The sequence below is a fragment of the Nothobranchius furzeri genome, chromosome 12, assembly GCF_043380555.1.
Source record: "Nothobranchius furzeri strain GRZ-AD chromosome 12, NfurGRZ-RIMD1, whole genome shotgun sequence".
NCBI classification, from domain to species: domain Eukaryota; kingdom Metazoa; phylum Chordata; class Actinopteri; order Cyprinodontiformes; family Nothobranchiidae; genus Nothobranchius; species Nothobranchius furzeri.
In genome coordinates, this window is record NC_091752.1 from 12,956,489 (window position 1) to 12,983,842 (window position 27,354).

A 27,354-nucleotide genomic window follows, 5' to 3' on the forward strand; every position below is an offset into this window, starting at 1 on the left:
CCCGGTTGGACGTGCCCAGAAAACCTCACCAGGGAGGTGTCCAGGAGGCATCCTGACCAGATGCCCGAGCCGCCTCAACTGGCTCCTCTCGATGCTTCCAAAAGCAACGACATCCAATCCCAGAAAGGAGCGATGAAGGCTTCTCCTCGACATGTTTATATATCTGGAGCAGTGGGTTTTGATTTATGATTAGGCAACAATGGTAACAATAATAACAACAACAAGAACAATGTTAACAATAATAAATAATAGTAATAATAATAATAATAATAATTTTGACAATAATAGTAATAATAATAACAATAATGTTAATAATAATAATAATAACAATAATAATACTATTAATAATTTTAACAATAATAGTAATAATAATAATAATAATAATAATAATAATAATAATAATAATAATATTAACAATAATAATATAGTATTTTAACAATAATAATGATAATAATAAAAAAGCATGACAAAAATGTAAACTTTTCATTCAAACTTCTTCATATTTTTAGAAATATTTAGGTTTAGTTGTTTTTTTCAGTGCTTGCTTTTTAAAAAGGGTTAGGGTAGGAAGATGTTGCTGATCACCTGAATGACATCAATCAGCCCACTCACAACTGAACAATTATAATGTTTTCTATCTAAAATCTATGAACAATTATTAAATGAGCAAAATGTGCCTCAATGTCCGTTTCTAATAAGACACTAATTATTAATGTGAATAAATTTTGCCTGAATGAATTCAGATGAATAATGAGTTGTTTTAACCTAAGTGATTTAGGTTAAAACAACACAGCGTTGGCTGAGCTTCCTGCCTAACTCCATGCATGTTCTGTGTTGGGTGAAGCCTGACTCACCAGAACGACACATCTTCTAAAAGGGTCTTTCTCCTTTCTGCTTCTTTTGAGCCTCCAGGTTTAAAATGTTCTTTCCTGTAGGAGGAAGCAGCTCGCAGGCTTAAACCATCTGGTGAAGATGCATGAACCCTCCTAACCTTCTGGGTGTTCTGTTGCTACTCATCATCGTTCTCCTTGAATATCTCTGAATCTGAATGACACAGCTCCATCTTGGCTGCATGATGAATTGTGATGGCTGGAGAGAGGTTTCCAGTTTTTACTCTTAGGCCCAGGTTCACGAGCACACACCAGATGTTCTGGTCCAGTTTTCTGTAGATGATTTTCTGCTGCTTTGGTTCATTTTTAGCATCAGATTCACAAAGCGAGCAGCAGTAATAATAAACGTGCAGGTCTGAGGCGATTAGCGCTCTTCTGCAGTGGTACAGGCTACACATGGACTTTTGACACAAAGACAGCAGCTGCAGGAACGAAGGAGAGGCAGGAAAACAACGGTGGTGAGCTTCAGCTCATAAAGGCTACTGATGGAACTCTGAGTGGGCTTTCTTGTAAATGCAACTCAAATGCTAAGCTAGATGCTAGCTAGAGGCTAGCTACCTGCGCTGCTGCAGTGAGACATTTGATTGGCAGCATTGTGAGGATCTGAGAATCAAAACACCTTAAACTGTGGACGAGGTGTTTCTGGGATTTTCTGTCCCGTTTCCTGTCTTCTGTCAAATGGGATGCAGCTTTCACAGATCAGGGAGGACATGTCCAAACCATCTCAGTCGGTCCTCTGACTTTATGTCCTCACAACTGATAAGAAGAAGAAGAAGAAGAAGAAGAAGAAGAAAATATCATTTCTATAGCGCCTTTCAAGATAAAAATCACGAGGCGCTTCACAAAAACAAAAATTAAAAACATGTAAAAATATAAAAAAGCATTTAGAAAATGTTTAAAAATATATTTAAAATGAGCAAAAAGAAGCAATTGCGATTTAAAAGAAAAAATGTTAAGAAAGAGAGAGAGTGAATAGGAAAGAGGGAAATCAGTGGATCCTGAGGAAGGTAGAATAGGTGGGGGGAGCAGAATAAAGAGAGAGTGGTGAAGAAGGTCATACAAAAGCCAGCTTGAACAAGTGAGTCTTCAGCTGCTTTTTGAAGGAGTTCACTGAGTCAACTGATCTCAGGCTCAGGGGGAGAGAGTTCCAGAGTCTGGGGGCCACAGCAGCAAATGATCTGTCACCTTTGGTCTTTATCCTGGTGTGCTGCACAACCAGTAGGCTTTGATCACTGGACCTCAGGGACCTGCTGGAGGTGTAGGGACTAAGAAGATCACCAATGTAAGATAGTGCTTGTTCATGTAAGGCCCTATAGACCAGAACCAGGATCTTTAAATGAACCCTGAAGTTGACTGGCAGCCAGTGAAGCTGGAGGAGAAGCGGGGTGATGTGGGTGTGTTTGGAGGACTTGGTCAGAAGCCGAACACAGGCATTCTGAACCACCTGTAGACGGTTCAGGGATGTTCTGCTCAGACACGTGAAAAGAGAGTTACAGTAGTCTAAGCGTGAGGAGATGAAGGTGTGTCTCGAGTTCAGAGCAGGACAGAATGGGACTCAGCTTAGCAATGTTCCTGAGATGGAAGAAGGAAGAGCGAACAAGAGAACTGACATGAGAATCCAGGGTGAGAGCTGGGTCAAAGGTCATGCCAAGATTCCTGACAGAAGGTTTGGTGTGGGAAGCAAGCTGACCAAGAGAGTCTCTGACTTTGGGAACCAGCTTGTCTGGGGCACAGATGAGGATCTCAGTCTTATCTTCATTCAGCTGTAGAAAGCTCCCAGCCATCCAGGTTTAAATAGAGTCTAAGCAGGTGTGTAACAGCTGCAGCTTAGACATCTCATGGGGCTTAATGGAGATGTATAGTTGGATGTCATCTGCATGAAGATGGAATGATATTCCTTTGAAGGAGCTCAGGATGTGCTGAAGAGGACGCAGATAGAGGAGGAAGAGCAGAGGCCCCAGCACAGAACCTTGTGGGACACCTTGGGTAAGAGAGGTGGTGGAGGACCTAAACTTGGAGATGGCCACAGAAAAGGAGCACTCAGAGAGATAAGAGGAGAACCACTCCAGAGCAGTTCCTGATAGGCCTACCCAGTCTCTCAGCCTCTCCAGTAGCAGGTGATGGTCAACAGTGTCAAAGGCTGCAGTCAGGTCCAGCAGGACCAGAACAGAACAGTCCCCTGCATCACTGTGAGTCAGAAGGTCATTAGAGACCCTAAGAAGAGCTGTTTCAGTAGAATGAGCTCTACGAAAACCTGACTGGAAGCTATCATAGATGTTCTGTTCATCAAGAGCAGCTGTGAGTTGTTTAGCCACAACCTTTTCCAAGATCTTGGAGCTGAACGAAAGTTTAGAGATGGGTCTGGAACTGCTATGGAGAGAGGGATCGAGACTCGGTTTTTTAAGAAGCGGGTGGATTACAGCATTCTTAAAGTAAGCAGGGACCTGACCAGAAACCAGAGAAGCATTAATTATAGAGAGCACGCTTGGACTGATGGACTGAAAAGCACTTTTAAACAAAGATAAGGGTAAGATGTCGAGGGGGCATGCAGAGGTCTTCATAGAGTTAACTAGTTTGGTTAACTCGGCAAAGAAACAGGAGCAAAGGATGATGGGCCTGGTTGGAGTCGGGAGAGGCGGCGATAAGGCTGAAGGAGAGATGCTAGATCTAACCTTACTGACTTTGTCCACAAAGAAAGACAGAAAGTTCTCACAGTCTGCAACAGAGTGGATGGAGGCCGTAGGAGTGGCAGGAGAGACGATGCTGCTGATGGTGTTAAACAGCACCTTGGGGTTCCCTTTGCTCTGGGACACCAGGTTGGAGAAATAGGAAACCCTAGCGTCTCTGACTGCAGAGTTAAAGGATGTCAGAAGATCATTTAGGTGCAGCAGATGGACGTGGAGATGGGTTTTCTTCCACAAGCGCTCAATTTTTCTGCATTGGCGCTTCAGGCTGCGAAGGCTGTCATTAAACCAGGGAGTAGGGTTCACTGCAGGAACTGATCTGGTTCTGACAAGACAGATGTTGTCCAGGATGGAGAGGCAGTGCTCGTTAAACTGAGTATTTAAGGAATCTGGGTCGTTATCAGAAGAACAGGGTGGATCAAAAGAAGCAGAAAAATTGCGAGCTGTGCTTTCATTAAGAAAACAAGAACTAACCATACGGCGAGCAGGAGGGTGGGGACGCAGAAACTGACAAGTTAAAGAAAATGCAGTGGTGATCTGAAATATAAATGTCCTCAGGACAAACACTGTCAGCATTTAGACTCAGGGTAAAAACAAGGTCTAGAGTGTGCCCCCTGGTGTGTGTGGGGCCAGAAACATATTGGGTAAAGCTGAAGGAGTCCATAAGGCTGGAGAATTTCATGGCAAAGTGATCGGAGGGATCATCAACCTGGATGTTAAAGTCACCAACAATCACCAGTCTGGACAGCTTCACAGTGGAGGATAGAAAGTCACTAACCTCCTGAAGGAAAGAACTGTTTGGACCAGTGGACGATAGACTACAGCACAGTAGAACGGGTCCTTATGCCCGACTTTAATCAGCTGCAGTTCAAAGGAAGCAAAGTGACCAGAGGTTGTAGAGCTACATGGAAGATGGTCTCTGAAAACAACAGCTAGGCCTCCACCACGACCAGAACGCCGGGGCTGTCTAAGAAAAGAATAACCACTTGGGCAAAGTTCAATCAGAGCAGAATAATCAGATGTTTGCTGCCAAACTTCAGTCAGAAACAGAAAATCAAGGATTTTAGAGAGAATTAGATCATTGAGCAGGAAGGTCTTATTGTTAACAGAGCGGGTATTTAATAGAGCCATGCTGAGTGAGGTGGAGGAATCAGAAACTACAGAAACAGCTGGAGTTTGTGGACGTAAATTAGCAGGGTTAGATCCACGGTGTTTATAAAAACCACTTATGGAGGGAACAGGAGGAGAAACCACTGAGGAATGAGGATAAACCGACCTTAAAAAACTTGGACGGATGAACCGCGTCCCAACGTGGCCTGGCGGGAATGCGGAAGTGGTGCTCAGGTCACCAAACAAAGGACATGAAGCTAGAAGATCACGCCGATGTTTACCAGATAAACCACACTTTAAGAGAAGTCTTATTCTCACCTGGATTCCTGCTCGTTTACCTCTTTTCCTCCGACGTTTTTCCGGGACCGGATAAACGTCGCTAGAGGTGCGCAGCTCTGGATCGTTGTTTGATTCCGGGCCAGTGCGCCGCTCAGGTAAACAAACAGGATGGTAAATCCTCAGTGCATCTTGGGAGATCATGAACGAACGGAAGGAGAGAAGAGTCTGGCGATCATAGGAGATGGTAGCAGGGACACTACTGAAGAGGATTGCAGACAGGAGCAAGGTGGAAAAGAGGAGGTTAGTGGAGAAAAGTTTGAAAAAGTGGCCGGTGACCACAGCTAAGCCAAGCACAGGCGCCATCTTGTTGCAGACCGGAGCTGTTTCTGTGATGGACTCATTCCTGGTCCATCCTCCACCAATTTCTCACTCACTCATCTCAGTCTCTTGTCTTGTCCTTGTGGACATTGTCTCTAAACCAGAAACATGGCTGCTCTCACTGCTGTGACCAGACACTGTTAAGTAAGAAACGATAAAGGACAGAGGCGAGGCTGCTGAGCACAGTTGCCACCCGTTCCACCTGCAGCTGGCAGAGAGGGTCAAGTGTCTTGCCCAAGGACACAACAGCAGCATTCTCTGTAAAGATCTATCCTACTCACACCTCCCTGTTGTCTCACACCTCCTTGCTGTCTCACACCTCACTGTTGTCTCACACCTCCTTGCTGTCTCACACCTTAGTGCTGTCTCACACCTCCCTGTTGTCTCACACCTCACTGTTGTCTCACACCTCCCTGCTGTCTCACACCTCACTGTTGGCTCACACCTCCCTGCTGTCTCACAACTCCCTGCTGTCTCACACCTCACTGTTGTCCCACATCCCCTTGCAGTCTCACACCTTAGTGCTGTCTCACACCTCCCTGTTGTCTCACACCTCACTATTGTCCCACACCTCCTTGCTGTCTCACACCTTAGTGCTGTCTCACACCTCCCTGTTGTCTCACACCTCACTGTTGTCTCACACCTCCCTGCTTTCTCACACCTCACTGTTGGTGCACACCTCCCTGCTGTCTCACAACTCCCTGCTGTCTCACACCTCCTTGCTGTCTCACACCTTGGTACTGTCTCACACCTCCTTGTTTTATCACACCTCCCTGCTGTCTCACACCTTAGTGCTGTCTCACACCTCCCTGTTGTCTCACACCTCACTGTTGTCTCACACCTCCCTGCTTTCTCACACCTCACTGTTGGTGCACACCTCCCTGCTGTCTCACACCTCCCTGCTGTCTCACAGCTCCCTGCTGTCTCACACCTCCCTGCTGTCTCACAGCTCCCTGCTGTCTCACACCTCCTTGCTGTCTCACACCTCCTTGCTGTCTCACACCTCACTGTTGTCTCACACCTTAGTGCTGTCTCACACTTCCCTGCTGTCTCATACATTACTGCTGTCTCAAAAATCACTGCAGTCTCACACCTCCCTGTTGTCTCACACCTCACTGTTGTCTCACACCTTAGTGCTGTCTCACACCTCACTGCTGTCTCAACAATCACTGCTGTCTCACACCTTAGTGCTGTCTCACACCCATAGGCGTCATTTTAGCCGGGGACGCCGGGGACATGTCCCCGGCAAAATTTGTGATAGGCAGCTGTGTCCCCCCCACACTTTCAAAAAAGCCTGCTGATGAGGATTTTTGTTTTACCAGCTCAGATCTCATGGGGGGGATGCAACACCCACACTTTTCCAGCTGTTTTGCTCACCTCCACACCAGTCTGGATTCTTTACGTCGCACTCACTCTGTTTGCCTCATCTCCTTCTTCACCTCCCGCTTCTGACAGCTGATGTCGGGTTTCCAGGAGAGCAGGAGAGGGAGGGACGGAAGAGCTCGACTGAATTCATAATTTTACATCTTGACATTAGCTGTACAAAGTCTGAGTTTGATAAAGTGAAGAACAACAATTTGCAGAGGTTTATAACAGGCGCGGTGCCAGGTTTTCATTTTTGGGTGGGCCAAGGTAATTTTGGACGGACCTTAATAAGCAGCGACTTAAGTGAAGCAGGCAGGTCGCGCTAGAAAATTTCGTTTAAAAAGACGTCATGAATGTTTTCCCCCGTCATTTTAACTTCTAAAATATGAAGTAAAAACTCACAATTTAATTTTCATTCATTTGTCATTAATATGTAGTCAACACCCGTGCGTTAAGTGCACCATCTTCCAGTAAAAGCAAAGCATCCAGCTCACCTCTCCAAATACGTAAAATGTGCATCAGCCGCTAGTTAGGCGCGCCGCTCGCTCCATCAGCTACGTCAGCCCAGACAAGAGCAGAGCAAATAGAGAAAGAATAGAGGAGAATTCTGTCTGGATGTGGATGGAGATTACATTTTACAGCAGCCTGATCATCATTTAAATATGTAAACCATCACGTCTTCTAGTCCACGCTATCAGCATTAATTTAATTGGTGTGTGTGTGTGTGTGCGCGCGCGCGCGTGTGCGTGTGTGTGTGTGTGTGTGTGTATGTGTGTGTGTTTTCCACTTCAAACACTGGTCTAACCAACCAGACCAGCGTGTCCAGTAACATATTAATGTTACAATTAAACTGTTTCACTTCATGTAGGCTAGGAACATTTCACCTGCCGTGGCCCGACCGCTTCTGCTCCACATAAACTTTGTGCGTGATCAAATGTCTCTACAGTGCTTTCTGAGCGGATGCATCATGCGTGTCCTTATTAGAGACGGGAACAAGCGCTATTCAGCCAAAGTTTCATAATTTCATAAAAAAGAACATTTTTCCAAGTGACACATCCGTCAGAGAGACCGGGTTTCCAGACCGCTTCAGTGGGAGGAAATCTTATCGCATGCACCGTGGTTCTGCACTGTGCTGCGAACCCCTCTACAGATCTTCAGCCACCGTGGGCGCTCCGAGCCGCGCTGAACACAGTGTCCAGTATAAAGCTCTGATGTTTGTTTACAAGCACAGAGAGCCACATCAGATGGATGGAAGAGCCGCATGCGGCTCCAGAGCCGTGGGGTGCCGACCCCTGTGCTAGCCTACTTTATTGTCCCCAGCAATTTTTAAACCCCACTCAAGTGTATGTTTATTGTCCCCAGCATTTCTGAAAACAAACTGACGCCCTTGCTCACACCTCACTGCTGTCTCAAAAATCACTGCTGTCTCACACCTTACTGCTGTCTCACACCTGACTGCTGTCTCACACTTCCCTGCTGTCTCACACCTTACTGCTGTCTCACACCTGACTGCTGACACCAGACCCATTCTCCACAGCTCCTCTCTCAGCACATTCACATCCATTCTCTAAATTGACAGCCTTTTCTGTACCCTCCCATTCCCTAGCATGTGTGGTCATGAGTGTGAATCCTGTTGAAAACACTGACAGGAATGGTAACAATCGTAAATGGCCTGTATTTGTATAGCACCTTCTTAGGGTTCTAAAACCCCCAAAGGCGCTTCACAACAAAATCAGTCATTCACACCCTGGTGGTGATGAGCTACGGTGTAGCCACAGCTGCCGTACACTGGCGCCATCAGTCCCTCCAACCAACATCAGCAGGCAAGGCGGATTAAGTGTCTTGCTCAAGGACACAACAGCACAATTCCCTGGTCGGAGCTGGGATCAAACCTGCAACCTTCTGATTATTGGACAACCTGCTCTATCTCCTGAGCTGCTGCTGTCCCTGGAATAGTCAGTCAAAAATGTTTCTGACTCATGAAAAAATGTATCTTGACCTAAACATATAGGGAAATGAAGAATGTAACCTCAGGCACTTTTGCTTTCTAATCTTCATGAGCACCTCTGCAGACCCGATATGGTTGATAATGGAGATGGCCAAAAGAATAAGGAAAAGAGAAGTTACAGCAAAGCTTTACTAGTAATGTGACTGACAGGCTCTTTGTCTTGAAAATGAAACATCCTGTTATATGTTAAAGCACCTGAGGGTTTCGTGTACCAGCTAATTTATTTATTTCATTCTTTTTATCTCTGGCAGCGCAATCCGCATCAGTCGGAGGGGATGGCATATGCTTGTCAACTTCTGTTTCCACACAGCACTGACCTTCGCTGTGTTTGCTGGTGGCATCAATCGAATCAAATACCCTATCATCTGTCAAGCTGTAAGTGCATTCATTGTCTTTTTATTCTACCGCCTGTTTTACTTTACAAAATAAAACAATCAAAATGACCATAAGTGTCTCATCTATTTAAGATTTAACAGTGGCAGCCACTCATGGGTCTGGCTTTAGTAAAGCACAACAACAGTAAACACGTTGCATTTATTTCCTGTTGTTGTCTGTAAGAGTGGAAACCTGTAAAAGATGTTCAGCATTTTTCTTCCTCCATAAACATTTACAGCGTCATCGTTCCATGTGTTAAAAAACCACTCTAACATATTAAATCCAGACCTTCCTCAGCTTTTTGCTTTTATTCATGCTGGTGATGGAAGCATTCTGATGTTATACTGCTTTTTTACAGCTTAAGCTGTCAAATAAATGCAGTTGGATAAAAGGGAGTGTGAAATGTTGCTGTATTAAGCTGCATAAGGTGGAAACATCTCTGCAGCCCACAGACTTGAATGATTGAGTAAGTTTTGTGGAGTGACATGAAGATTTGAGTTGTCACTACAGATTTGGGAGACATGTTTTTGTGCCCGCTAGCACTTTGCTGTTTTTAGTTGTTGTTTTTTTATATGTAGAAAGGAAATGAAGGAGAAACAAGGATGAAGATGATAAACAATATTGAAGTGTTTGTCTAAAATATGCTTCTCATACTGTGCTAGAATTACTTCTGGTATTCTGGACTGGTACTCAGGACTCCTTAGTGGGGATGAAGGTTAAAAACTAGCCAATACACCATCATAACCTGATTTAAAGCTGAGATACAGAGACGAGTGGTTCAACCTCATTACAACCAAACTCTTTATGAAAACCACTTGAAATAAAACAGCAATACTAAAACGTATTAGAACCAATGTGTAGACCAGAGGGAATTATGGGTAAGAAGTTTGCTAGTACAGCACAGTAATGTCCGTTTTTCTGGATTTGATGGTTAGAATATCAAGTGTTTTTATGTCTGATAAGATAAAGAACAGAAATGAGTAAAATATTTAAAGAACAACAAATGCAAATGTTTAATAAAGAAAATTTGTTTTATTAAATAAACTCAGTGAACTTTAGAATCTAGAAGTCATGTGGTTCTACATACTGCATCTATTACATATTGTATACTTCTATATTTTATATGTTGTGTTTGAGATGATGATGATGATGGTGACGATGATGGTGACGATGGTGGTGATGATAATGATGGTGACGATGGTGGTGGTGGTGGTGGTTGATAGGTAATTTTTCATTTATCCCATATTACCTTAAAGGAAGACACGCAGAGGAATTAGATTGATTATTCGTATTTTCCATGACCCTTTAACCTGAAATAAACACACATACACAAAGAGGATTTCATTGTACAATGCGTTGCCGGGCAGCGGGGAGAGAACGACGACACAACTCCTCCGAGTTCCATCATCGCCTCTCCCCCCTTCCTTAGCTCCACACAGCCTTTTATTCAAGCATCAGGATGGAGAAGGCTGGCCTTCTCGGGTTACAGACATACAGGCTCCTCATCTCCCAGGACACCACATTCCAGAGATAACAGAGATAACAATAAGCTTACAGGAGCAAATGGTTTTAAGACTCAAAAAGGAACATATAAGAAAATACCCAACAGTGGCCATGTTGGTGATGATGATGATAATGGTGGTAATGAGGATGATGATATAATGATGATGGTGGTGAGGATGAGAATGGTTATTTTGATGATGATGGTCATGTTGGTGATGATGATCATAATGGTGGTGATGAGGGTGATGCTATAATGATGATGGTGGTGAAGATGAGGATGAAGATGGTGGTTATGATGATAATGGTGATGATTTTCTGATTGGCTCAATGAACTGACCTGTACTGGAATGTTTACCATGTGAAGTGCCTTCAGACAACTCTTGCTGTGATTTGGCGCTATATAAATAAACTTGAATTGAATTGATGATGATGATGATGATGGTCATGTTGTTGTTGATGATGATGGTCATGTTGGTGATGATGATGATAATGGTGGTGATGAGGATGATGATGATGGTGGTGATAATGATGATGATGACGATGATGGTGATGATGACGATGATGTTGGTGATGATAAATGGTATTTGTATAGCACCTTCTTAGGGTTCTACAACCCCCCAAGGCACTTCACCCATTCACACACACAGTCACATGCTGGTGGGGATTAGCTACAATGCAGCTACAGCTAACGTGGGACGCACTGACAGAGGTGAGGCTGCAGAGCACTGACACCACCGGTCCCTCCAGGATCGAACCTGCAGCCTTCTGATTACTGGACAACCTTCTCAACCTCCTGGTAATAATCATGGTGATGATGATAGTGACGATGATGATGGTGATGGTGTTGATGATGATAGTGATAATTATGGTAATGGTGTTAGTAATGATGATGAGGATGGTGATGGTGATAGCAATGATGAGGATGGTGATGATAGTGGTAATGGTTAAGGTGATAATTGTAGTGAAAGTGATGATGATGGTAATGGGGATGGTGATGATGGTGATGATGATGATGATGATGATGATGATGATGATGATGGTGATGATGATGGTGTTGATGATGGTGATGCTCATGGTAACAATGGTAATAATCATGGCGATGATGGTAGTGATGGTGGCGATGATGATAGTGATAATCATGGTGATGGTGATAGTGATGATGATGAGGATGGTGATGATAGTGGTAATGGTTAAGGTGATGATTGTAGTGATAGTGATGATGATGATGATGATGAATCACTGGTTCTGTATGGACTCCCCAAAGCCATGCGCGCAGACCGAGGCGGGAGCCTTGGCGGTCTGATCCCCGGACAAGGAAACTGGTTATTGGGACATGGAATGTGACCTCGCTGGCGGGGAAGGAGCAGGAGCTTGTGACAGAGGTTGAGCAGTACCGGCTAGATATAGTCGGACTCACCTCGACACATAGCAAAAGCTCTGGAACCCAAGTTCTTGAGAGGGGTTGGACACTCTCCTTTGCTGGAGTTGCTCTGGGTGAGAGGCGGAGGGCTGGGGTTGGTTTTTTGTTAGCCCCAAGACTCTCTGCATGTGTGTTGGGGTTTACCCCTGGGGACGAAAGGGTAGCTTCCCTGCGCCTTTGGGTCGGGGAACGGGTCCTGACTGTTGTTTGTGCTTATACGCCAAATATCAGTTCAGATTACCCACCCTTTTTGGAGTCCCTGGGTTGAGTGCTAGATAGTGTTCCATCAGGGCACTCCATTGTCCTACTGGGGAACTTCAATGTTCACGTGGGCAATGACAGCATGACCTGGAGGGGTGTGATTGGGAGGAACGCCCCGCCCGATCTGAACTCGAGTGGTGTTTCGTTATTGGACTTCTGTGCAAGCCGCAGCTTGACCATAATGAACACCATGTTCGAACATAAGGATGCCCATCAGTACACTTGGTACTAGGGCAGCCTAGGTCGCAAGTTGATGATAGACTTTGTAGTCGTATCATCTGACCTGCGGCCATATGTTTTGGACACCCGAGTGAAGAGAGGAGCGGAACTGTCAACTGATCACCACCTGGTCGTGAGTTGGATCAGATGGCAGGGGAAGATGCTGCATAGACCTGGCAGACCCAAACGCATAGTGAGGGTCTGCTGGGAACGCTTGGCAGAAGAACCTGTCAAGACGGTCTTCAACTCCCACCTCCGGCAGAGGTTTGACCGCATCCCGAGAGCAGTGGGGGACATTGACTCCGAGTGGGCCTTGTTCCACTCTGCGATTGTTGAGGCGGCTGTTGCTAGCTGTGGTTGCAAGGTGACCGGTGCCAGTCGTGGTGGCAACCCCCGTACCCGATGGTGGACACCAGAGGTTCAGGGAGCTGTAAGGCTGAAGAAGGAGGCCTACAGGGCGTGGCTGGTCTGTGGGTCTCCGAAGGCAGCAGACAGGTACCGGATAGCCAAGCGGGGTGCAGCAGTGGCAGTTGCCGACGCAAAATCTTGGGCGTCGGAGGAGATTGGTGAGGCCATGGAGAAAGACTATTGATCGGCGCCAAAGAGGTTCTGGCAAACTGTCCGGTGCCTCAGGAGAGGGAGGCAGCAACTCGCTCACACTGTTTACAGTGGGGATGGGGAGCTGCTGACATCAACTGGGGCTATAGTCGGGCGGTGGAAGGAATACTGTGAGAGCTCCTCAATCCCACCTATGCGCATTCCAAGGAGGAGCCAGAGCCAGGAGACCTGGGGATGGACTGTCCAATCTCTGAGGCAGAGGTTGCTGAGGTAGTCAAACAACTACACAGGGGTGGATGAGGTCCCGGGGCTGGATGAGATTTGTCCTGGGTTTGTCAATGCTATGGATGTGGTAGGGCTGTTGTGGTTGACGTGTCTCTGCAACATTGCGTGGTCATCGGGGGCAGTTCCTGTGGAGTGGCAGACCGGGGTGGTGGTCCCCAACTTTAAGAAGGGTGACCGGAGGGTGTGTTCCAACTATAGGGGGATCACACTCCTCAGCCTCCCTGGAAAGCTCTACTCCAAGGTACTGGAGAGGAGGATCCGATCGATAGTTCAATCTCAGATTGAGGAGGAGCAATGTGGTTTCATCCTGACCGTGGAACTGTGGACCAACTCTATACCCTTGCAAGGGTGATGGACAGTGGTGGCTGGTGAAAAATATTTTTGGTGGGGCTGTGCTATTTTTTTTTTTAACAAACTTGTGCTTTCTGAGCTTTGTGCACAACTTCACTATTTCCTGAATTAAGCACAGCTCTTTTATTTCCTGTCTTACATCATTGGACAAACTGATTAATCCAGGTGTGTCTGACTATTGGCACGCTGCCTTGCAGACCAAGCTTGAAAAATACTGCATTAAATTGCACATAAAATAACATGACCATAAATGGTAAATAGGCAATGCAAGAGGCAAGTAACAAAAACATTTTGTTTAATTTCAACATTTGAGTGAACACCAAAAATTACGAGCAGGTCACTGTTACAGTAATGGTAGTAAACACCACTTAGACAAAATAACAGAAATTTACACTGTTAAATATTTCTGGAGTGTTGTGCCAAGGTCAACTTTATACAAAGATCAAGTGGATGCATGTGTGTGTGTGTGATACCTCATTTGTACAGAAATTTTGCCCTTCTGTCCTTCTGAGTGGCAAAGCTCTCGATGAGCTTTTTATTGAAGTCAGGAATGTTTGTGACAAGCTTTTTTTTCCATGGAGAGCATGGCAAGAGCATTCAGCCCATCCTGTGTCATGGTGTTCCTCAAGGAAAGTCTTAATCCTCTTTAAAGTAGAAAAGCACCTTTCTGATTCGGCTGTGGTCATGGGTGTGGTGACAAGAATCTTCTTTTGCATGGCTCAGGATGGTGTGAAAAACCTGTCATATGATAAATAAAACACAACAGATAAGTACATAGGAAACACTTTCATAGGAAATAATGTCATCAGTATCCTCTTACAAATGTCATATTTCCCAGTTTTTGGGACAATAAAACATTTCTGATTCTCAATCAGATGTTTTTACCTCAAATATAAAAACATCTGATTCTCAATCAGATGTTTTTACATTTGAGATAAAAACATCTAATTGAGAATCAGAAATGTTTAATTGTCCCAAAAGCTGGGAAATTTGTTTAGTGCAGCAGAAGTGTAACAAGTAAAATGGAATCAGATTGATGTATGTACAAATTTACATGAAATACACATTTACGTGATTAAATATGTATAATAAGTATGTGTGTTGAAATTAGTTTTTACAGTTATTGCACATTAAACATGTTATTAAACAAATGTCCCGGTTTGTGGGACAACCAAGGATTTCTGATTCTGATTATCTTGTTCACAGAAATGTAATGTACAGCTTACCTCTGCAGCCAGCTGCTGTTGTTCCCTGCATGGCAACGTTAGCTCTGCTGCCTAGCATGGCTAGCTTCACCGTGTTGTTGTCCATGTGTGCCCGGGATGACTCGTGTTTCTTCACCTTCTCAGAAAAATGTTTCATGTCTGTAACTCCTGACTCATCCATGCCTTATCTGTCCCAGCCGTTTTGAATAACAAACACTGAAAGCAAAATAACGCATTAGCGTGATTGCATCCAGCTAGCCAAGCCTTCCTGGTGTACCAATTTTGGGAGAAGCCTAGTGTGTACAGTTTACCTCTCTCCTTCTCCTGCTGGCTTATCTTTACGTCGGGCTGATCTGGTCCAAGCTCTTTGACATTAAGTTTTTCCACCATAGTTCTCCTCTCGAACGGATAGTGGAGAAGAGACCGAACTGAATTCAGTGGCTGCTGAGATCCGGTATCCATGCTGGTTGTAGTCACCGGCGGCGTCCATGTTACATCTGCGTCACGACCAAAAACGACTCTGCCGAGTTCTACCGAACACCAACGAGTCCTTTGGCGGTAGCTCCATCGCCCATCATGCTTCTGTAACGTTCTGAAACAACGTCGACGCTGATTGGATACATTCCCATTCCTACCGTTTGATATACTTGTCAGCAATTGGACAGCTGGTCTCGTCCTGTTTGGGCGATTGAAAAACAGCACACACAGCCTCCACCGCTCGGCAGAGACCGGCAGAGATCGGCAGAGACCGGCAGAGACCATTATAGATATATATATATATGATTTATTTTTGTTACAAAACACACAATTAACTTAGAATATGTGATTATTGTTAATTTTATTTATTTATTTTTTTAATAAAAATTAAAAACACGGAAAAACTGGGAGGGCGGCGCCCTATCGCCCTCTACTGGCCAGCTGCCACTGGTGATGGAGGGGCCATGGAAGTTTGACAAACCAATCCACATGTGTTTTGTGGATTTGGAGAAGGCTTATGACCGTGTCCCCAGGGGCATCATGTGGGGGAAGCTCCAGGAGTATGGGGTGGGTGGCCTTTTGTTAAGGGCCATTCAGTCCCTTTACCAGAGGAGCGTGAGTTTGGTCCGCATAGCCGGTAGTAAGTCGGACCTGTTCCCGGTGAGGGTTGGACTCTGCCAGGGCAGCCCTTTGTCACTGGTTCTGTTCATAACCTTTATGGACAGAATTTCTAGGTGCAGCCGTGGTGTGGAGTGTGTCAAGTTTGGTGGCAGGAGAATCTCGTCTCTGCTTTTTGCAGATGATGTGGTCCTCCTAGCAGAGGTGGATTTAGCATTTTGGGGGGCCAAGGCGAACACAGACATGAGGCCCCTTACACAAAATTTTCAACAATCTTACCTTTAACTGGATTTGCGAAACCCTCCCCTCTTCTGTCATGAGTTATTTTCCCGTTTTATTAGTCCTCCTCTTTTTTCCTGTATTTCCCTCCTTTTGAGCGCTTTCAATATTTGCTCTGCTTTTTTTTCTGTCAGTGCTCCTGTGCTTTTCCTTTTGTTATTTTATTTTCTATTTTCCATTTCCGCAGGAGGAACATGAAGGGTCCGGTGCAATGCGAATCGGGTGGCAGACCAAGGCGGGAGCCTTGGCAGTCCAATCCCCGGACAAGAAAACTAGTTTTTGGGACATGGAACGTCACCTCGCTGGCGGGGAAGGAGCCGGAGCTTGTGGCAGAGGTTGAGCGGTACCGGCTAGATATAGTCGGACTCACCTCGACACATTGCATTGGCTCTGGAACCCGAGACCTGGAGAGGGGTTGGACACTCTACTTTGCTGGAGTTGCTCCGGGTGAGAGGCGGAGGGCTGGGGTTGGCTTTTTGTTAGCCCCGAGACTCTCTGCCTGTGTGTTGGGGTTTACCCCGGGGGACAAGAGGGTAGCTTCCTTGTGCCATCGGGTCGGGGAACGGGTCCTGACTGTTGTTTGTGCTTATGGGCCAAATATCAGTTCTGAGTACCCACCCTTTTTGGAGTCCCTGGGACGAGTGCTAGATAGTGCTCCATCAGGGGACTCCATTGTCCTGCTGGGGGACTTCAATGCTCACGTGGGCAATGACAGCTTGACCTGGAGGGGTGTGATTGGGAGGAACGGCGCACCTAATCAGAACTCGAGCGGTGTTTTGTTATTGGACTTCTGTGCAAGCCGCAGTTTGGCCATAACGAACACCATGTTCGAACATAAGGATGCCCACCGGTACACTTGGTACCAGGGCAGCCTAGGTCACAGGTCGATGATAGATTTTGTAGTCGTATAATCTGACCTGCGGCCGTATGTTTTGGACACCCGAGTGAAGAGAGGGGCGGAGCTGTCAACTGATCACCACCTGGTGGTGAGTTGGATCAGATGGCAAGGGAACATGCCGCGTAGACCTGGCAGACCCAAACGCATAGTGAGGGTCTGCTGGGAACGCCTGGCAGAAGAACCTGTCAAGACGGTCTTCAACTCCCACCTCCAGCAGAGCTTTGACCACGTCCCGAGAGCAGTGGGGGACATTGAGTCCGAGTGGGCCTTGTTCCACTCTGCGATTGTCGAGGCGGCTGTTGCTAGCTGTGGTCGTAAGGTGGCCGGTGCCAGTCGTGGTGGCAACCCCCGTACCCGCTGGTGGACACCAGAGGTTCGGGGAGCCGTCAGGCTGAAGAAGGAGGCCTACAGGGCGTGGCTGGTCTGTGGGTCCCCGGAGGCAGCAGACAGGTACCGGATAGCCAAGCGGGGTGCAGCAGTGGCAGTTGCCGAGGCAAAATCTCGGGCGTGGGAGGAGTTTGGTGAGGCCATGGAGAAAGACTATCGATCGGCTCCAAAGAGGTTCTGGCAAACTGTCCGGCGCCTCAGGAGAGGAAGGCTGCAACTCGCTCACACTGTTTACGGTGGGGATGGGGAGCTGCTGACGTCAACTGAGGCTATAGTCGGACGGTGGAAGGAATACTTTGAGGAGCTCCTCAATCCCACCAATGCGCATTCCGAGGAGGAACCAGAGCTGGGAGGCCTGGGGATGGACTGTCCGATCTCGGGGGCAGAAGTTGCTGAGGTAGTCAAACAACTACACAGCGGCGGAGGTTCGTCCTGGGTATCTCAAGGCTATGGATGTTGTAGGGCTGTCATGGTTGACACGTCTCTACAACATTGCGTGGTCATCGGGGGCAGTTCCTAGGGAGTGGCAGACCGGGGTGGTGGTCCCCATCTTTAAGAAGGGTGACCTGAGGGTGTGTTCCAACTATAGGGGGATCACACTCCTCAGCCTCCCTGGAAAGGTCTACTCCAAGGTACTGGAGAGGAGGGTCCGATCGATAGTTGAATCTCAGATAGAGGAGGAGCAATGTGATTTTCGTCCTGGCCGTGGAACTGTGGACCAGCTCTATACCCTTGCAAGGGTGATGGAGGGGGCATGGGAGTTTGCCCAACCAATCCGCATGTGCTTTGTGGATTTGGAGAAGGCTTATGACCGTGTCCCCAGGGGCACCCTGTGGGGGATGCTCCAGGAGTATGGGGTGGGTGGCTTTCTGTTAAGGGCCATTCAGTCCCTTTACCAGAGGAGCGTGAGTTTGGTCCGCATAGCCGGTAGTAAGTCGGACCTGTTCCCAGTGAGGGTTGGACTCCGCCAGGGCTGCCCTTTGTCACCGGTTCTGTTCATCACTTTTATGGACAGAATTTCTAGACGCAGCCGTGGTGTGGAGTGTGTCGAGTTTGGTGGCAGGAGAATCTCGTCTCTGCTTTTTGCGGATGATGTGGTCCTCCTAGCTTCATCCAGCTCTGACCTTCAGCTCTTGCTGGGTAGGTTCGCGGCCGAATGTGAAGCGGCTGGGATGAGGATCAGCACCTCCAAATCCGAGACCATGGTTCTCGACCGGAAAAGGGTGGCTTGCCACCTCCGGGTCGGGGGAGAGGTCCTACCTCAAGTGGAGGAGTTTAAGTATCTCGGGGTCTTGTTCACGAGTGAGGGTAGGAGGGATCGGGAGATCGACAGGCGGATTGGTTCGGCGTCTGCAGTGATGCGGACGCTGAGCCGATCTGTCGTGGGGAAGAGGGAGCTGAGCCAGAAAGCCAGGCTCTCGATTTACCGGTCGATCTACGTCCCAATCCTCACCTATAGTCATGAGCTTTGGGTAATGACCGAAAGAACGAGATCGCGGATACAAGCGGCCGAAATGAGTTTCCTCCGTAGGGTGGCCGGGCTCAGCCTTAGAGATAGGGTGAGGAGCTCGGACATTCGGGAGGGACTCGGAGTAGAACCGCTGCTCCTCCGGATCGAAAGGAGCCAGTTGAGGTGGTTTGGGCATCTGGTCAGGATGCCTCCTGGACGCCTCCTCGGGGAGGTGTTTTGGGCATGTCCTGCCAGCAGAAGGCCCCCGGGTCGACCCAGGACACGTTGGAGAGGTTACATCTCCAATCTGGCCCGGGAACGCCTTGGGGTCCTGCCGGAGGAGCTGGTGGACAAGGCCGGGGAGAGGACGGCCTGGAGCTCCCTAGTAGGGATGCTGCCCCCGCGACCCGGACCCGGATAAGCGGAGGAAGACGACGACGACGACATTTTGGTTAATGTTTTCCTCCTTTTAAACATTTTCCATTGTCTTTCCTTTCTGCTTCCTTTTGATGTTTACATAGAAAAACGACTTCACTTTCAGAAGTGAAAATAAAAGCTTTTATGAAGCAAGCTGCTTCTTTCTCTTGTTGGAGCCACTAGGATAACTCCATTTCATGCTTAGTTTTGACTATCGCTTTGAGTTTGTTACGAACACTCCTGCCTCTCTTCTTATTATTATTTGTGGTCTTATGGCACTTGGCAACAAACCATTTGGTGCATTACGGCCACCAACTGGATTGGAGTGGAATGACTACCAATCACTTCCTGTTTGTGCATCGCTGTCTTAATAACCCTCTTTTGACCATAATTATAACAGGGCCGCCTGGTATTTTTTTAAACTTGTGGTTGTAAAATTGTAATAAAAAGTACAAAGTGCGTGTAACTCTTCTTTTTTCAGAACAGCCTCAGCTTTCAGTGTATGGTTTGTATTTAGAATTTATTTCTATTAAAGCCTTTAAAAAATCTGCTTAAAAGGTAAAAAAAAGCAAAAAACGGATTTGAATTGTTTTTACATGTATTACTGAACAGGGACTTCAAAATGACTGGGCGAACAATTTGGAATGGACAATTTAAACTTTGAACTGTAATGCATCTATTCTTAAAAAAGTTTGAACCTTGGTATCTTTTTTAGCAGTTTTAAGACCATTTATTTTTGTAAACTTTCAGACGTTTTTGTTTGATGTGGTAGGCCTTGAAGCAGTTTCTCTCCAGCTGCAGGCAGAGTCCTGCACACCTCACACTGCCATGGGGTGCTTCTCTTGCACACTGTGCACTGCTATACCAAAAACTTTTGTTTTAGCAAACATAATTATTTATTGTAAAAACATAAATAATGCTGGAATGAAGCTGAATCTTAAAATTAGCAAATAGTTGAGGGTTGTTCAAATAAAAAAAAAAAGACTGAATAAACATTCATACCCTGGTTCACTGGAGATCTGTCCTTCTTCATGGTCACTGACTTCAGATATAAGCCTTCTGGGACACCTAATAGATCGTGTTGATTTTCTTTGAGGCATTTCCATAATTTCATGCTGGTTTTTAGCTTCCCCGTTCCGTTATCCGCTTTCACCGCGGCGCTGCTCTCCGTTTCAATCAGGCTGTACAGCTAGATTTCCCCTCGTAGCGATATTTTCCATAACTCTGATTGCTTAATGCTATAGATCGTTAGAAAGCTGCTTTGTATGTACTTTTTAGGAACCATTGGAATGTTTTGAATCTGATCAGCCATTCAAAAGTTATACAATGGAGCATTTTGGATGACAAAATCAGCACGTCTCTGAATCTGTGTTGTGATTCGTTGCGCTCAAGACAGGGAATCTCGGTGGCAACATAATGTATTGTATATGCACGAAAAGCCCCATTTTTAATCTTTTCAGCACTTTTGGAATTTTAATGATATCCTGAATGGTTCAGGAATTATGGTAACGAGAAGCATGTCCAATCCCGTCTGCGGCGACAGGTTGGTAATAAGAATATTGTGGCATTAACAGAGGGGTGCCGGTGGTCAGGGCTGGGAGGCCCCCCAACACAAGGGGGCCCCAGGCGGCCGCCTACCTTTGCCTAATGGTAAAACCGCCTCTGCCTCCTAGCTTTATCCAGCTCTCACCCTCTGCTCTTGCTGGGTAGGTTTGCGGCCGAGTCTGAAGCGGATGGGATGAGGATCAGCACCACCAAATCTGAGTCCATGGTTCTCGACCGGGAAATGGTGGCTTGCCAACTCCGGGTTGTGAGAGAGGTCCTACCTCAAGTGGAGGAGTTTAAGTATCTCGGGGTCTTGTTCACGGGTGAGGGTAGGAGGTATCGAGAGATCGACAGGCGGATTGGTTCGGCTTCTTCAGTAATGCGGACGCTGAGCAGATCTGTCATGGTGAAGAGGGAGCTGAGCCAGAAAGCCAGGCTCTCGATTTACCGGTCAATCTACGTCCCAATCCTCACCTATGGTCATGAGCTTTGGGTAATGATCGAAAGAACGAGATCGTGGATGCAAGCGGCCAAAATGAGTTTCCTCCGTAGGGTGGCCGGGCTCAGCCTTAGAGATAGGGTGAGGAGCTCAGACATTCGGGAGGGACTCAATCAATCAATCAATCAATCAATCAATCAAAGCTTTATTTATAAAGCGCCTTCCGCAACCCTGTCAGGAAGCCCAAAGCGCTGAACATGGTACAGTTGTAAGTAATTATACTGAATAAATCAACAATAAAAGAAATTCAAATTACAAAATACAAATTACAAAATACAAAATGGAAATTACAAGATAGATGAAACATTCCGGTAAAATACAAATGTGTGAAACACAATTGGATTGAGTGGATGGATTGAGAGTACCAATGAAAACTGTGGAATGGATTCAACATAATAGAGGGCCATAATCAAGCATGTTCTGGAAACGCCAAGCGGAGGAGGTGTGTTTTTAGGTGATTCTTAAAGACTGGCAGAGAAGGGGACAGCCTAACTGAGGGTGGCAACTGGTTCCAGAGTAACGGTGCTAGGACTGAGAAAGCCCAGTCCCCACGGGTACGACACCTAGACCGAGGGACAGCGAGCAGGCCTTGGTCAGAGGAGCGCAGAGCGCGTGATGGGTCTGTTCAGGAGTGTGGCCAGATAGAGGGGAGCACCACCCTGGAAGAAATGATAAACAAAGACGAGTATTTTGAATTGTGGGCGATAGGAAATCGGAAGCCAGTGCAGGGAGGCCAGAACTGGACTGATGTGGTCCCATTTCCTGGTCCCAGTCAGGAACCTGGCAGCGCTGTTCTGCACAACCTGTAGGCGACGCAGTGTTGACTGACACAACCCTGCATATAGAGAGTTGCAGTAGTCAAGCCGAGAAATTACAAAGGCATGCAGTACCCGCTCCAGGTGGGCTCTCAACAGCATATGCTTGATTTCAGCAAGGCGTCTCAGGTGAAAGAAACTGGACCGGATCACAGAATTGATGTGTGCATCAAATTTAAGTCCTACATCAAGTTTCACCCCCAAACTGGTAACAACTGGTTTTGAGTATGGAGAAAGAGGGCCAAGATCAGCATAACGATCCACATTCCTGCTGTTGGGGTGAAAAACAATGAGCTCTGTCTTTCCCTCATTCAGATGTAGATAGTTGGACATTAGCCAAGACTTCACCTCATTAACACAGGAGACAAAGGACTGAATAGAGTGACCTTTCTCCTGACACAATGGAGAGTAAATCTGGCAATCGTCAGCATACAGATGGAATGATAGGCCATGTTTACGAAAGATTGACCCAAGAGGTAGCAGATAAATGGCAAACAAAAGTGGACCAAGGATCGACCCCTGCGGGACCCCCCACCGGAGCCCCTCCCAAGAAGAAAAAACATCACCCAGTTTAACACAGAATGTCCTGTTTTGGAGATACGATCTAAACCAGTCCAGAGCTGACCCTTTGATCCCAACCCATCGTTCCAAGCGATCGAGTAGAATCGCGTGGTCAACTGTGTCGAAGGCTGCTGTCAGGTCTAATAACAGAAGCAGCACAGATGTTCCGTGATCTAGTGATAGATGGATGTCATTTAGGACCCTCATTAGAGCAGACTCTGTGCTATGGCCAGACCTGAACCCTGAGTGGAAAACCTCAAACAGATCAGAGTCAGCTAAATGTGAGACCAGCTGCTGATAGACGACTTTCTCAAGCAGTTTAGATGTAAAGGGCAGGGTAGAGATAGGCCTGCAATTTTCTATCACAGAGACATCAGCACCAGGTTTCTTCAGGGTCGGCCGAATAACTGCTGCTTTCAAAGCAGCTGGGACCACACCTGTGCTGAGGCTCCCATTGATAATCTGAAAAAGTGATGGGCCAAGGCACGGAAAGGCAGCCTTCCAGAGACGAGGCGGTAGAACATCAAGTGGAGAGCCAGATGGCTTCTGCCTCGCAACTAGCTTACTCAGCTCAGAGTATGAAACTGTATGGAGGGAGCTCAGGGTGGGTGGTAATGGATGAACTGGAACAGGGTCAACAGAGTTACCAGAAATGACTGCTCTAATGCCCGACACTTTATCAACAAAGAATTTGTGAAAAGCTTCAGAGTTTACAGCAGCTGTAGGAGACATGGTGCTAGGCTCCTGATACACCAGAACTGAGTTTAGCATTTTGAAGAGAATCTTAGGATTATTGGAGTTTGTCTCAATGATGTCTGCAAAATAGGCCATTCTGGCGGCCTTCACTGCATCCTGATAAGCAACCAGAGATGCTCTGAACAACTCACGCGAGACCTGTAGGCCATCCTTTTTCCACTTTCTCTCAGAGGATCTACACGCCCGCCTACAAGCCCGTGTGACATCAGAGAGCCAAGGCTCCCTCCTAGGCCTAGACTTGCAAAGCTTGAGAGGGGCAACCACGTCCAGGACCTGATTACAAAGTACAACAAAGTGTTGTGAATAGTGATCAACGTTAGATGGATCTGGGTTAAAGGTCTCTAACCTTACAGACATACAGTCCACAAACTTTGAAATAGTTTCTGCATCCAGGGCTCTGAACCTAGTAGCTGGAGCTTCACACACAGGGACAGCACATGGCAATGTAACATCACAGAGTATTGGAGAGTGGTCAGAGAACACAGGAGGCAAATTCACAAGGTTCATGATGGGTAGACCATAAGAGATAACCAGGTCCAGGGTGTGACCCCTGGCATGAGTTGGGGATGATACCCATTGAGTTAGATTGAATGACTCTAGCAAATTAAAAAAACCTTTAGCAAGCACATTATCAGGACAGCAGATATGGATGTTAAAATCACCAAAAAAATAGGACATAATCATATTTTAGGATGCAGTCTGCCACAAGATCACAGAAATCATTAAGGAAGTTAGAGTCAGTCTTTGGAGGCCGATAAATCAGCACAACGAGCAGGCGTGGGGAGATGCACAACTCAAATAAGCACAGTTCAAAGGAAGAAAATGACATGGTGGGTATAAGCTGTTTACAAGGAAAGCTGGATTTAAAAACAACAACCAGCCCTCCACCTCTGCCCCGCGACCTGGGGATATTAAAACACGAGCAGCCAGGTGGTATGAGCTTGAGTAGGGAACTTGTGTCGCCAGACGGGATCCAGGACTCACAGATGCAGAGAAAACCCAGGTCATGCTGAATAAAAAAGTCACGAAGAATACAAGTTTTGTTCAGCACAGACCTGGCATTGACCAAACCAAACCGGGTCTGCAGCGGGGCTGCAGCACAGAGATCGCGCACGGACCCAGTCCCCTCTAACTCTGTGCCCGTAACCGAGCGCAGATTCTCCCAGCAAACCCCAGTCTGGCGTGATCTTCGAGCCGATCGGCCGTGGCGCGGTGCCGATACACCATCAGAGCCGGCCGAGTTCCCTGGGCAGGGCGCCGAGTAATCCAGGAGACATCTCGGAACCATCAGGTCAGAAGCTGGGCCGGATCGGGCCAGCCGCTTGTTCAGGGATCCAGGCCGACGTCTCACGCGCCGGCTACCTCTCTTTCCTCGTCTTCTCCGATGCTTCCTTCTCGAGCTGGGGCGGACAGAGGGCCGACACATCACAGCTTGGGTGGAGAGAGCACGCGGGCAGTTCAACCAGCAGCATCGTCCGTGAGGTTCATAGCTCGCACAGCCCGGTTCCCAGCGCGCGCTGCCGGCTACATCAACGGAAGGACGAAGCCTCAGCAGCGCAGCTCGATCATACGTCAGCAGAGGATCCACACCATTCAAAAAAGGGATCAGCGACAAGAAAAGTGCATAAAAGCCAATAAAACGCCAATAAAAACCGATAAAATGCAAGGCATCAGTGCGTAAAGAGGACGAGCAGCTCGCAGCGTGACCGTGCGCAAGCGCCATCTTACTCTTCTTCCTCGGACTCGGAGTAGAACCGCTGCTCCTCCGGATCGAAAGGAGTCAGTTGAGGGAGTTTGAGCATCTGGTCAGGATGCCTCATGGACGCCTGCCTGGGGAGGTGTTTCGTGCTTGTCCTGCCAGCAGTAGGCCCCCAGGTCGACCCAGTACACTTTGGAGAGTTTAAATCTCCAATATGGTCCGGGAACGCCTTGGGGTCCTGCCGGAGGAACTGGTGGAGGTGGCTGGGGAGAGGATGGTCTGGAGCTCCCTAGTTGGGATGCTGCCCCCGTGACCCGGACCCGGATAAGCGGAGGAAGACGACGACGACCTTGTGATTTTTATCTTGATAGACACTATATACAAGATCGTCTTCTTCACATTCATCGTACAGGATGTAGCAGATGCATATATATATATATCTATATATATCTTTATATATCTATATCTATATCTATATCTATATCTATATCTATATATATATATATATATATATATATATATATATATATATAATACATTTTATTTAAAAGCGCCTTTCAGGACACCCAAGGTCACTTTACACAAAACACGTAATAAAATACAATAAAACAATAATAAAACCCAAAGAAGAAAAAACTGAGAGAAACATTTCAATAAAATCAGAGGTTGTAGGCAGATTTAAACATGTGTGTTTTGAGTTTTGTTTTGAAAAGCGTAAAACTGTCGACGTTCCTGATGTCTGGGGGAAGTGAGTTCCAGAGTCGAGGAGCAGAGCGGCTGAAAGCTCTGCTCCCCATGGTAGCGAGACGGGCAGAAGGAACCGCAAGATGGATGGAAGAAGAAGATCTGAGTGAACGGGACGGGGTGTGAATACTTATAAGGTCTGAGATATATGGAGGAGAGAGGTTGTGGATTGCTTTGAAGGTATGGAGGAGAATTTTGAAGATGGACCTGAATTTAACTGGGAGCCAGTGAAGCTGCTGGAGAACCGGCGTGATGTGGTGAAAGGAAGGGGTTCTGGTGATAATACGGGCTGCTGAATTCTGGACCAGTTGCAGTTTATGAAGGAGTTTGTTGGGAAGACCATAAAGAAGTGAATTGCAATAGTCGATACGGGAGGTGACTAGGCTGTGGACGAGAATGGCGGCAGTGTGAGGGGTCAGTGAGGGACGGAGACGGTTTATGGAACGTAGATGGAAGTATGCTGACCGAATTAAGTTATTAATGTGAGCCTGAAAAGAAAGTGAGCTGTCGAGAATGACACCCAGACTCTTGACGTGAGGTGAGGGGGAGACTGTGGCGCTGTCAATAGTTAAAGAAAAGCTGTCAGATGTTGAGAGGGTGGAGTTAGTGCCAACAAGAAGAAGTTCAGTTTTATTGCCGTTGAGTTTGAGGAAATTAGAGGTGAACCATGATTTGATTTCAGAGAGGCAGAGTGTAAGGGAGGATGGTGGGAGAGTTGAGTTGGGCTTACTGGAAATGTAGAGCTGGGTGTCATCTGCAAAGAAGTGAAACTGGATATTAAATTTGCGGAAGATTTTGCCGATAGGGAGGAGATATACTATGAAGAGGAGGGGCCCCAGGACAGAGCCCTGGGGCACACCTGACTTGACTGGGGAGGGTTCTGAGGTAAAGGATTTTAACTGGATGAACTGAGTGCGGCCAGTAAGGTAAGATTGAAACCAGCAGAGGGGGTGTGAGTGATGCCTAAGGAAGAGAGTCTATTAAGGAGGATGGGATGAGAAATGGTGTCAAAGGCCGCACTCAGATCGAGGAGAATAAGAATAGAGATTAAACCAGAATCAGCAGCAATGAGTAGGTCGTTAGTGAACTTGATGAGAGCTGTTTCTGTGCTGTGGTGGGGACGGAAGCCAGACTGAAACTGTTCATAAAGGTTATTGCGGGTGAGATGTGAATGGAGCTGAGATGCAACAGTTTTCTCAAGGACTTTGGAAATGAAGGGAAGATGGGAAATGGGACGGAGGTTATTGAAATCATTGGGATCTAAACCAGGTTTTTTTTAGAATAGGGCTGACTGAAGCGGATTTGAATAGGGATGGGA

At 46.8% G+C, this 27,354-nt stretch overlaps 1 protein-coding gene across 3 annotated transcripts in view; it reads left to right on the plus strand.

The window, feature by feature from the left end:
- The window catches only part of LOC107372556 (adhesion G protein-coupled receptor A1), a 115,852-nt gene that overhangs the window by 52,798 nt on the left and 35,700 nt on the right, over nucleotides 1-27,354 (plus strand). For all 3 annotated transcript variants that reach the window (XM_054732682.2, XM_054732680.2, XM_054732681.2), the window contains one exon: nucleotides 8,966-9,089. In XM_054732682.2, the coding sequence (XP_054588657.2) occupies nucleotides 8,966-9,089 (124 nt within the window). The remainder of the gene's footprint in view (nucleotides 1-8,965; nucleotides 9,090-27,354) is intronic.